The 13,269-nt window shown below is 45.4% G+C and overlaps 1 protein-coding gene across 1 annotated transcript in view; it reads left to right on the top strand.

Moving 5' to 3' along the window:
* The window catches only part of galnt14 (UDP-N-acetyl-alpha-D-galactosamine:polypeptide N-acetylgalactosaminyltransferase 14 (GalNAc-T14)), a 70,386-nt gene extending 58,692 nt beyond the window's left edge, over positions 1-11,694 (top strand). The window contains exons 12-15 of the mRNA XM_047049541.1: positions 262-345; positions 1,408-1,552; positions 5,850-5,969; positions 10,565-11,694. Of these exons, the coding sequence (XP_046905497.1) occupies positions 262-345; positions 1,408-1,552; positions 5,850-5,969; positions 10,565-10,723 (508 nt within the window). The 3' untranslated portion in view covers positions 10,724-11,694. The remainder of the gene's footprint in view (positions 1-261; positions 346-1,407; positions 1,553-5,849; positions 5,970-10,564) is intronic.
* Positions 11,695-13,269: the final 1,575 nt, after the last annotated feature.

The following is a 13,269-nucleotide window of genomic DNA, read 5'->3' as shown; positions in this document are numbered from 1 at the left end:
AACATTGCGGGAAGCCAAAACAAGAAGCACACATTGTGAACATGCACTCTCACACGTTTAGACACACGCGCAAACACACAAAGGTTACGACACATGCTCAGGCCCTCACACAGGCTCAAACATGCACACGCAAAGAACAAAAGAGATTTTGTGTGGGTGTGTGTGTGTGTGTGTGTGTATGAAGCTGTCTCTGGTCTGCGCCCAGTGCATGGCAGCATAGCGTCAAATCCTCCTGTTGATCCTCCCCTCCTGTGTCATTAGTATCCGAGGCAGGGAGGAGCTGCGCAAGAGGCTCAAGTGCAAAACCTTCAAGTGGTATCTGGACAACGTCTATCCCGAGCTCAAGTTAGTGCACATGCACCCACGCGCACAGAAAATACAAACATCCAAACACGCATACACTCACAGATATCTACACACACACACACACATACTACCACACACGCGTGCGAACACATGTGCGCACTACCACACACACATGCCATTATTCTTTTCTCAATACGTTAAATCACTCTCTTTTGTATTCACATTCTGTGTTTTTCTCCCCTGATTGCCTGGAATCCCCGAGGCTTTACCATCAGAACTGAGATTTTCAGCTCAATCTGCCTGATGGAAACAGACAGGAAGTGGAGCGTTAATCCCACTGAACAAGAGATGAACAGGACGGTCCCGGGGGGCGGGGGGGGGGGCGGGGGCGGGGGTGGGGGGAGTTGGGGGGGTTGACCTCACCTCACCTCAGCCTGGTCTGAAGATAACCTCTCCTCCGCACCCAGATGAGAGGAAACATTGCTGGGAGAAAACAGAGCGAGCAGGGAAATTAGCGAGGAGAGCTCACTAGAAAATCAAGAAAAGAAAATCAAGTAAGAAAAGGAGTTTGCAGAGAGAGACAGACAGACAGAGAGAGACAGATCGAGAGAGACAGTCAGAGAAACCAAGAAAGAGAGATTAGGAGCAGAGAGAAGCAAGTGTAGACTCAGATAAGTGGACCTCATGATCCAGAAATCCTCATCTGATACAGGTCTCTTAGCCCCAGGGGGCTGTACTGAGTTGTAGTCCTCAGTGGGACCTTTACGTTCGGACCCTCCATGCCGTGATGTGGATCTGCAGTCTTATTGATTCAAGTCCCACTTCAGCCACTGATTGCCTGGGTCGAATGGGACCTCGGGGTCCAGTCCTAAACTTAAATCTAAAGAGAATTTGATCAATCTGTGGAGAAAAATTGTCCTGTGTGGGGAATGATAATAGTGGGTGAAGCTATTGGGAGCGGGCTTCCAGTCTTTGTTGTGTCCCACGGTGTTTTGTTGTCTTTATGAATACTGAACATGGACGTGTAGCTTTCTCTGTGTTGTCCATGGCAATGGGGTGTCTACTGTCCGTCTCAACACGCCTGTCCTGTGTTTGGTCCAGGGTGCCAGACGATTCAGACTCCAAGTCGGGCGTGGTCCGCCAGAGGCAGAACTGCCTGGAGTCCAGGAGCGATGAGGGGCAGGAGCTGCCCGTTCTGACCCTGGTACCGTGCATAGGCACCAAGGCTGTACCCGCCATCAACCAGGTATAGGACCCCTGCCCCCATCCCCATCTGCAGTACACACACACCGGAGGGGAGGGGGGCGGGGGAGGATGTCTGGCCTGCTTGCCTGCGTCTGTCTGTCGGGTTGGTTAGCCAGCCGTCTGTTATGCCTGTCTGTTTGATTTGCCTGCTTGGCTGTTGGTTAGACCTCTGTCTGTGTGAGCTGGTCTGTCTGTTTTCAGTCTATGCATCCAGGTTTGCTGTCTGTGTCTGTCTGTCTGCCAGTCTATCTGCTTGTCTGTCTTCAGTCCATGCATTCAGGTTTGCCTGTCTGTCTGTCTGCCTATCTATCTGTCTGGAGGGCTGTCACTCTAGAAATGTCCTGGTTAGTCACTCTAGCAGAGTCTGTCAGAACAAAACATCCATGAATCCCCTCTCGTTCTCCTCTCCACCTCTCCTCTCCCATCCCTCCTTCCCTGCCCGTGTCCTCCTGCTCCTGTCTGCTGTCTGTGCTTCTCTCTGTAAGCCATCTGACAAGCATCACCACGCTCCGGGGAATATCCAGCCAGCCTGATACGCCTCTGATACTCCTAGCTCAGCTGCCACACACGCTGTCTCTAGGTAGTGCGTGTCCATTCAGCTTAACATGGTGTTCTACAGTGAAAACAAATGTTAATTCTGAAAGTAGCGCCCTCGTTTTGACACCTTAGAATAGAGCAAACCAAGATGGTCGGCTCCTTGTAAGGACGCCCGTCAGTGTTGAAGCGTCCGAGTAAGGGTTATTGGGTTCGCAGTCTTTCTATGGTTCACATGTACCTCACTTCCTGTTCCTCGTCCTTCTGGCGGAACAGGAGTCGCCTGAAGACGAGTTGCAGACCTTAGGCCGAAGCTCTCGTTAGCCGAGAGGGGATACTCAGCCAGCCGGCTAAGGGCTCATCAAGACCAATCATCCCCAAGAGAAGTGCTTAGAGAGGTCATTTGTCCAAAGGGCTGCCATTTTCCTATCTTTCTCTTTACTGGGTCAGTGCAAGATTAATCAGGGAATGGGGCGGGAGAGGGTGGGGAGAGGGTCTTCTCAGGGACATTAGATTCTGTCATGCCTCCCTCTGATTTGTCGCTTGGCTCGGACTCTCAGCCTAAAGACTTGCGTCCAACACTTGATTGTCAACTCATGATTGTTGTATTTGTTGTATTTTGCAGTGGTTTCTGTTCTACAGGGTTTGTGTCAGGGTTTGTGTCAACATTACAGTGCAAGGTTCCTTAGTTAGTTGACTTTTGTGAGGAAAATGAACTGCATTCACTCACTTATTGCAACAGTTTTTCACTAGCAGCAGAAAGCTTGTGGTGTCCAAAAAATATATTTTTTGTGTGTGTGCGTGGCACATAATATGATGTGCAGGGTGTGCATTATTGTCCCTACAAAGCTCATTATTCCGTCTAGTATGCTGATTATACCTTAGCCTGGAAGAACTCCAGATTGGTAGACAAAGGCCAGGAGTCGATGAGCAAACTCTTAAATTATTCTGACGAGGAAAAAAACACAAACTCTTGTCAAGGTAGCTATCTGAAAGTTGGCTACTAAAGCCAGCGGGGCCTCGGCTCGCAGCATGAACGGAAGTCTTCAAAGCTCTGGCAGGTATTTATAATGTATGATTATATTCCATTAAAACATGAGTGAAAGGTGCAGGACTGACTCTTAAGACCCACTTCAGTATTCTGGATTATGGAATGTTCCGTCACCATGCTCTGTGGAGCACAGGTATGTGATAGATTATAATGAACAGAGACACCCACAAGGAAAGGCACCACGACTGCTGTCTAATTAGAGTTATAGCCATCCAGTTTAATCGGACTGGGTTGTGAAGCTGCCCTTTTCGATCCTCCTTCCCTGTACCAGCAGAGGAGACAGTCAGGGTTGGGCTGTGTCTCAACACTCTTCCCTTGCTTCCTACTGGTGCAACACCTGCCTGAAAAACAAGCCCACAGCACTGCATCTCAGGTGTCTAGACCAACACAATGAATTCCCATAGCACAAGCTTTTATCCAAAATTGCACCCAGAAGAGGAATTGAACTTGTAACCTTTTGATTTGCAGTCAAGTGCTCTATCCACTGAGCTGTACATATCTCTAAGTAGTGTCTTGTCTATCTGCCTAGTGATGTGTGGCTGAGACTAGGGCTGTGTTTGACCTTTCCTACCCTTATCTCTTAGTCTCCTGGGGCGGTCAACACTCAGCCAGGTGTGTGTGTGTGTGTCTGACTGACTCAACATGGCCCACCTTCAGTTATCTGACATCTGAGGTCCTCTTCCTTCACGTATATCTCTCTTTAGGAATGCTCATTACTGGACATGTCTCTCCTGCTTTGTACAGTGGCCTGCTAGGCTGCGGGTCTCACGGTGGCATAGGCTGATAGTCTCTCCTGTTCTATACAGTGGCATAGGCTGATAGTCTCTCCTGTCCTATACAGTGGCATAGGCTGATAGTCTCTCCTGTTCTATACAGTGGCATAGGCTGATAGTCTCTCCTGTTCTATACAGTGGCATAGGCTGATAGTTTACCCCTGCACTATACAGTGGCCTGCTAGACTGCTAGTCTCTCCTGCACTATACAGTGGCCCGCTAGGCTGCTAGTCTCTTTTTTGTAAACCTCGCTGCTAGGCTTGTGGCTTCCCTATGCTGCCCTCATAACTGGTGCAGGATTATACTGTAGTAAAGCATCCCTTGATGGGATTTGAAAGACATTCAGACACATAACAAATGTATTTGAATACATACATTTGATACTCCACACTGCCATAAAGTGGCATATGTACTCATATGCCACTACAACCTTGGACAGTTTCCAAGGTTGCAGGCTGTAGGTATTGGTAAGCGCAACTACCAGTGTAACATGGACACACACACAGATTCCTTTGGTGTGTGTGTGGTGAAGACACAGATGCTTTATAGTTCGTCCTTGAGGGAAGGAAGAACCAATAACTGTAAAGTGAGAGTGCAGAGCGACACACACACACACACACACACACTCACAGCAAGAAGGGCATGTGAAAGCAGGCCCCAGGCTCTATTTGGACCGGTTTCATAAATAGCCATGAATGCATGTGTGTCTGCCACTCCACTGTAGAAAGCACCGGGCCCATAAGTGAATTATTTAATTGTATCTCGTTGTTCTGGGTCTGGTTATAGGCATTATGTTACATTTTTAGCCTCTGGTTTGGTCATCTTTCAAAATTGGAGGATATTGGATGGGGTGTGAGTTGACTGTGTCCTGTGTGGGGCATCTGTGTCTGTGTGTGTGTGTGTGTGTGTGTGTGTGTGTGTGTGTGTGTGTGTGTGTCAGTCTAAAGTTTGCCAGCTCAGTAATATTCCCCAGCCAAGTTCCTCTGGAGACACACTCTTATTATTTCATGATGTATAGAATGTTCCTCCAGAATGCGTCCACTCCCTCAGACAGATGCACCGAAGGCGTGGGCATTGGTGTGTGCAGGGCTCTGTGCGTGTGATGTATGTGTGTGTGTGTGTGTGATGTATGTGTGTGTGTGTAGGATGTATGTGTGTGTGTGTGTGTGTGTGTGTGTGTGTGTGTGTGTGTGTGTGTGTGTGTGCATGAGTCTGCGTGCCATGCTCCCGAGACATTTTTTCTGCCTGTGTCGAAGAATTTTTGGTAAAGGAACTGTGACCATCTGGTCCGGTATAGTGGTCTGCCTGTCTGTCACATGGAGGTTGCACTTGTATGGGGGAGGGGGTTACAGTTACACTCCCAACACACACTCACTCCTTCATTCATTCATTCATTCATCCTGTGCTACTCCGGTTTGCTAATGGTTTAGGGATGTTATTTCAGTATTGTTCATGTGCAATGAATGTGTTCTGTGGAATACGTTTTTATGAATGTTTCATTATGGATGTGTCTTTGCGAATGTGTTATTTTGAATGTGTTAGGTCTGTCCCACTAGGAGTATGTTATATTTAATGTGCTAGGTCTGTGCCATTAGGAATGTGTTATATTTAATGTGCTAGGTCTGAGCCATTTAGGAATACGCTATTATGTGCAATTGGGAATGTGTTCATGTTAAGATATTATGAACGTGTCATGTGTATTAGTATTCCTGTGTTGTTGACGAGTACGCCATATGTAACTTGTGTGTGTTTCATGTATGATTCCTGTGTGATTCATGTGTGATTCCTGTGTGATTCATGTGTCATTCATGTGTGATTCATGTGTCATTCATGTGTGATTCATGTTAGTTTCATATGTGATTCATGTGTGATTCATGTGTGATTTGTGTGTGATTCGTGTGTGATTCATGTGTGATTCATGTGTGATTAATGTGTGCCAGGAGTGGATCTACACACACGGACAGCAGATCCGGCAGCAGCAACACTGCCTGTCTCTCTCCACCACCTTCCCCGCCTCCCAGGTGCAGCTCATGCCCTGCAACATGGGCGACGGGAAACAGGTATCACTCTCCACACCCTGAACACCCACCCACACACACACAGACACACACACACAAACCATGAGGTAGCACACAAACAAACGCACAAAACAAAACACAACAATGCATTCTCACACACAGGGGCAGCCCAAAATTGTGCACACATGCATACACTCATAACCACTCACACACACACACAAACAAGCATCTACCCTCCGCACACACAATCGCTTACCTCCAGACTTATCCAGCAACCCCCTGCAACAAACAAGCACCTCTGGCAATTTAGTGAACCATATATCACCCTGCTCCTCCATACGTCCACTTCCTGGTGACAGGACAGGAACTAGTTTAAGGAGAACCCTAGGAGAGTTGTTACTGGACCTGCATGTTACTGACGCTGTTTCCAGGATTTCACATGATACCTCAAGGAGTTAAACGGGGCCAATGTTCAGCAGGAAAAGTGTCTGGCTGAATATGTTCTGTTCTTAACGTTCAGGTAGTGTGTGTACATCTCTGTATCTCTGTTGGGGAGCACTACAATGCTAAGTGGAACTGATGAACCTGATTGTGGTCAGACCGTCTCCCCCCTGCTGTGTGTGTGTGTGTGTGTGTGTGCATGCGTGTGTGTGTGTGTGCGCCCGTGTGTGGGTGGTTGTTTTGAGCAGCAAGATTATGTGTTGTTTTGTTGTTTACATTGTTTTGTTAAGAGGCTGAGGAGTGGATGAATCATTTCTGGTGATAACGATGTGCTCTGTAAAACATGGGAGGAGAGGAGAAGAGAGACGGGAAGAAAAGAGAAGTCAGGGGATGAAAGAGAAGTGAACAGGGGGATAGGAAGAGAGAGGAGGGGAGAGTAGAAGCGACTACGTCTTTGATCTATCAAACCATCCAGCGTGTGACTGACAGACGGCACAACAGCTAAGCTTACCTCCAAAACAACTGTTGTTGGATAATAACAAGAGTTCCCGCAAGTGGTTATAGCGCTAGACTAATACAGGTAACACACACACAGTCATACACAAATACACACAGCCTGTCTTATAAAGCTCCCAGGGCTACATGTCTGGTAGAGGGGGAAAAGAGCATTGATAGCTAATTAGAGCTCCCCTCGGGAGACCTTTAGGCTGCCTACATACACAAACAGACATATATATTTAACATTATAGACTGTACATATACATATGTACAATACATTGAAAAGGGAAGGACAAGAGTGTGGGTGAGACAGAGAGGAGCGATTAAAGAGAGCATGAGTGGGAGAGGAGAGAGGCAGAGAAAGAGAGATGGGGGGGTGGGCATTAACGACTTTTGGAGCTCCGTGGGGTCTGAATATTAATTGGTTTAGCGTTTAATTATTTTTTCTCCCTCTTTTCAATTAATAAGTGCACACCCCCATCGCCGCGGCACAAAAGAGGAAGCGTGTCATTGAGCCAACTGGAGTGTTGCAGTCCTTTGATCTTGAAGGCTTGTTTCTTCTCTCCGCCTCTAAAGACCTGCAGACAAAGGCTGTCTCTCTGTCTGCAGGTCTCATATCCGCCCTGACAGATACAGGCGTGATACGCCTCAGCAGTGTGGCCCTTCTCGACACACACACACAAACACACACAGGCACAATCTCTAACAACTGACTGGTGTTGTAGAGAATGGGAAAGTGTTGTCCTGGTTGTCTTGTTAATATCCGGTTGTTGTGTTAAAATGCTAATTAATTTCACAGGAAGAGTACTGGAGGACTAGTCTGACGTTGTCATAATCATAATTCTAGTCAGAATATGAGTCTGAAAACTCTCCATTGGGCTGTGACTACGGGGCGTGTTTCAACCGAACTCGTAAAACAAATGCCTCTTCACTCAATTGGATAGACCTACAACCAATCTGGGGTGCGTTTCCCGATAACGATGGATCGTAGCTGTTACGAGGGTTCTCTACGATGAAAATAACGATCCATCGTTATTTCTTACGTGCGTTTCCCGAACATGCTCGTAAGGAGAACCATCGTACGTATCTCTTAAGTTGCACTTAACAAGACGCTGTCCATTGTACTGAAATGTGATTCTTCTGACGCAACTTGAAGACTTTAAAATTAAAACGTTAACCAAAATATTTGACGAATTACGGTACACAAAAAAATATTTTCTGTAGCTACAGAAAACTTTACATTTATTATAGGCTACTTATTTGAGTACTTTTCAATGTGATGCTACATGAAGGTAAAGACAATAAGGTGAACGTGCAAACTATGCTGCATCTGAGTTTTACACCGGTGTTAGGACCTTGCAATCAGCGACACAGGATGCTAAATATCAATAGGAGGTCTTGGAAATTAAGTGGGCTCGTCTCCAAATTGAGGTGAGGAAGCTTTTGTTTGAAGAGATGAAGTTCACAAGGCCCTCCATTTCTGTGCCTATTCTTCAGCCCAATCAACAAGGTAGTGTCACATTCAGGTTACCTTATATCCTAAAGCATACCATGTTTATTTAAATTAAGTAAAGGCTGAATTGTGTATTGTATCATATATTCAGTGTTGCCTGTCCAATCCTTACATGTTTGTTTACCTTATAGATCCATGTGAGGAGCAGGAGCAGGGAGAACAAACTCCCATAAAACAACTATTTCTCAAATTACTTGTGCCTTGGTTTTTAACTCTTCTTGGTACTGCACTTTCCATAGGCATATATATATGAGTCCTATATTTACTACTTGATTGAACTACAAGGTTAAAAACCATGCATATAAATTGTATCACACATGGCATGTCCCAGCTAGCATCCTAAACAATTCAATGTACAAATACAAGCATCTCAATCCAACATATTTACTGTCTTATTTTCTAGTGCTGACTATATCTACAATCTTGCATAGGCCAACAGCTCCCCAAGACCATGTTTGCAATCTCATAATTATCACATATTGGCCACAAATGACATTGTGACAAATGACAAACACATAAGTAATGAATACCCCATGTCTTCAACATGGAATCATTGTTTCTGACATGAATAATCAACTCTACTTTAATTGATGGTTGATCAATTATACTCATTATGAGTGTAAGATATGTCAGATGACATCATGATATCATGATGCTCCTGAACCACATAGAAGCAGACCTGCAGAGGCTAACAAGGAGGTCCTTTGCACTGACCCCTGTAACCCAACTACTGGCAGTGTTAAGGTTCTATGCCATTGGCAGTTTTCTGGAGGTTATTGGAGATGGACATGGGCTCGCCAAGGCCTCAGTGTCAAGATCTGTGCAGGCTGTCACAACTGCATTACTTTGCCACATCCCAGACCACATCCAATTCCCCATATCAGAGGGGACAAGTCTGCAGTGCAGGACTTAGGCTATCTTCAATGGCTTTTATGATTTTCGTACGAGTTTTCACTCCCTCCCAGCCCCTTCACCCTGTGTGACTTCCTAGTCAACCCTGTGGAGTCTTTCCATTTCCTGGGCGCCACCATCTCCTAACATCAGGCTCGGCTCTGCCACCAGCCTCTTCATCCACCGGGCTTGGCGTGCTACCAGCCCTATAATTCTAATAAACATCTTCAATGTTCAATTGTTGTTGTGTTATTGTACTCGTAAAAGCGTTACGTTAATGCATTTCTAGTTTCTATTGCACATTACAACAGCCATATTTCAATGTTATAGTATTTTGAATAAGACTGACATTTTTTTTTTTAAATACCTTCATTGCATGCGCCAAACCCACTAAATCAAATTATTTTGTGTAACCTAAATTTACTTGAGGATAAACCGGATTCTGATATTTTTTCGGCAGTTAAACTTGTATGGTTCACTAAGAAATATCCCAGTTCCAGCGTAACTGGTGTAAAAAGAGGACCAAAAAAATCTTATTTTCCATCCGAATTAACTTTCAGCATGAGTTTAATGTAGTTTTCATGGTCGGCCTACGCGTGTCTCCACTGAGTCTCTGTGCTACGATGCACTTAGCGATCTACGACTGTTCTGGAGCTCTCGTTGATCTACGACGATTTTCAAGTGCCTCTTTAGCTACGATGGTTTCGGGAAACGGCCCGTACAACTAAGATCCATCGTACGATGGACTCTACGATCAACTTAGGCTTACGATGCTTTCGGGAAACGCACCCCTGAGCAACGTAATATGTTATTTGTTGAAAACAAATTCAACCCAAGCGCTCTCTCGTGACGTTGTTGATTACGTTACTGTTGATCATCTGTCCATCATCGTATAAAGCCCGCCCTGGCAATTTCATTGGTCCGTCCCGATTCTGGTTTTCTGTAGTTGTCCCCAATACGAGACCCTCCAGACCCAACTTCCCGATCAAATTTTTTTGTGGGCGGGGAGAAGTTGGGCTGGCAGCCAGGCTACAGGAGGACTGATAAGATTGTGAAACTTTTCGCCAACCCCGGCCAGAGATTGAGACTAGAGTGCCATCCTGTGGTGAAAAGCAACATTGAAGGATTTTCAAAGGAATCCAGGCTTTGCGTACCATAAAGACATTCAAACTCAGTTTTTGACCAGAGATTTGTCACCGTGCCTTGACCATTGATTACGTTTTCTCCATACAGTTCATTTCATTTTGTTGTTGGTACTGATATTCTTTATTGTTGTCGTTGTTTGCTAATCTAGCGCTGGCAGAAGTCTGGGACCCATCTGGAACACCTGGCCTCCCACTTCTGTCTGGACAGTGAGATGGCTCTGGACGGCCTGGACAGCAGCCGTATGCTGGTCATCAGCCCCTGTGAACTCACTGCCTACACCCAGAGATGGGAGGTGCCCTTCTCATGACCTCTGACGTTTGTTGCCACCTTTGCACTGCGGCAGTCTGGGAAACACAGTTTCTTTTCAGCACGACAGCGGAACTACAACTGTTGTGCCTAGAAGGCTACTATAACTAAGGGCTTGGAGAGGAAGAGGGGGAGAAATTGAGAGAGAGACACAGAGAGAAAAAGAGGGAGAGGGGAGAGAAAAGGAAAGGGAGGGAACAGAGATATTTATAAGTGACAGAAAAGTGAAGAGGATTAGATTGACTTTCTTCTTCTCTACTGTCTCCTATTTGACAGAGATACTCATGAGATGTCAGGAACTGTGCTTGGTGTCACCGAGCAGCACGCTGTTTCAAACGTTTCCATGTCTGTCACTGAAGCCCTGGAATCCCTGTTGAAGACCTAACTACATCTTATCCAGCGATTGATGGTTCAGAAGTCTGACACTGTAGGAAAGTGTTGCTATGGGGCCATTTTGAATAGGAGGTTAAGGGAGGTCTAATGACTGATTTTGATATCCATTTTTGGGTTTCTGAAAATAAGGTTTCATAACTTTAATTTCATGTTACTGAAATGGTGGTTTCATTTACATATGATTGCAGTGACCTGACTGCTAAATGCAGACAACACACACACCTATCTGCTGTTGTATTTTACTGGAAATCAAATAAAATATGGCAAGTGAATCTCTCCTTACCTTGATAATTACTTAAATGATATGGGTGAATACAGGTAAAGTGGGACACTTTTAGAAAAATTGCTTTGTATGTAACTTTCTTCCATGAATGCATCGCCACATAATCAAACATGATACATTTATGAAAAGCTTTAAGTCTCCCTTAAACTCTTCATAAGGAAAAAACATGCAACACCAAACACAGGAAGCGTGACCCTTCTTTGAAACTCTTCTGACCAAACCCCACATTTTTTCATGTGATATTGATAAAGTGGGACCAATACTGTCAAAGTGGGACAGCTTTACTGTCGACCGTATTTTTCAGAAATAAAGCCGCGGCCTGTATCCTGATTTTATCTTGTGGTTGTATGGCTTATATTTTGAAGCGGCTTATAGCCAGGTTTTAGAACAAAAAAGTGGCTTCGTCCCAATACCTCTACAGACCGTGCAGCTAATTTAATGCTCAACACTTGAACATTGGCTTATTACTCTATAGAGGAATTATTTACTGTGTCGTCTCAGTTACACTATCAGGGCTTGGAAATACAGTGACTTGCTAAAGTAGGCAAATGGCTAGTCGAACATAATATTTCATAATAATTTCAGTAAATGAAACAGCCGCAACTCTTACGAAAAAGAAGTATATTACAGTATACTATAAGTATACTAAAATATGGATAGTACACTTTTAGTTCACTTTTGATATACTTTTAAGAAGTATGCTTAGAAAATTGTCAGTTTTGAAATACTTTTAAGAAGTGTGCTTAGAAAATAGTTCACTTTTGATATACTTTTCAGTATGCTTTGAAAATAGTTCACTTTTGAGATACTTTTAAGAATGCTTAGAAACAAAAAATGGTATACATTTCTTCTGGAGTAGGATGTAGACTACGTTTTCTTTTATTATACAGCAAAAACAGTCAACATACTTTTAAAGTACAAAACAAGTTATTTTTTGATCCATCTTGTATATTCTAATTATTCCTGTCTAGGAAAATCGATTATGCATTGCATATTGAATCTTTTTTGTTACTGAAGCTGTACCTTAATTACTGCCCAAAAAAATTGAAGCCCATGGGCGTATCTAGCCCTATTTTGGGGGGGCTGGAGCCAGCCTCTTCTCCTTGTACACCACCTCACTTGGACCAATCATTACTTCCCATGGCTTCTCCTACCACTGCCACGCTGATGACATGCAGCTGTACCTGTCGTTCCACCCGACTGATCCGGGGATCTCAGCTAGGATTGAGGCCTGCCTCACAGACATCTCCGCCTGGATGACCAAGCACCACCTCCAGCTGAACCTCGCCAAAACAGAACTCCTCATCATCCCGGCCAAACCCTCCATTTTTCACGATCTCTCAATCACCCTGGGATCTGCGACGGTGACCCCTTCATCCTCTGCCAGGAACCTCGGGGTGACCATGGATGATGAGCTCTCCCTCACAACCCACATTGCTGCGGTCTCCCGGTCGCGTAGATTCACCCTCTACAACATCCGGAAGATCAGGAGATACCTGTCTGAGCATTCCACCCAGCTACTAGTCCAAGCACTTGTCCTCTCAAAGTTGGACTACTGCAACTTGCTGCTCGCCGGTCTCCCAGCATGCGCAACCCGCCCTCTCCAGAGGATTCAGAATGCGGCAGCCCGCCTGGACTTCAATCTACCCAGACGCTCCCATGTTACCCCGCTCCTCATCTCCCTCCACTGGCTTCCCATCACGGCCCGTATCAGATTCAAGACCCTGGTACTGACCTTCCGAGCGGTGAACGGGACTGCACCCGACTACATCAAGTCTCTCCTCCAGCCTTACACCCCCACCCGCCACCAATACGGTCTTCTTCTGACAACCGTCCAGTGGTCCCACCGCTCAAGAGTGCCCGGTCCCAAC

The sequence above is a fragment of the Hypomesus transpacificus genome, chromosome 26 (genome assembly GCF_021917145.1).
Source record: "Hypomesus transpacificus isolate Combined female chromosome 26, fHypTra1, whole genome shotgun sequence".
NCBI lineage: Eukaryota > Metazoa > Chordata > Actinopteri > Osmeriformes > Osmeridae > Hypomesus > Hypomesus transpacificus.
Note: the sequence above shows the minus strand (reverse complement) of the source record. Positions and strands in the feature narration are given on the sequence as shown.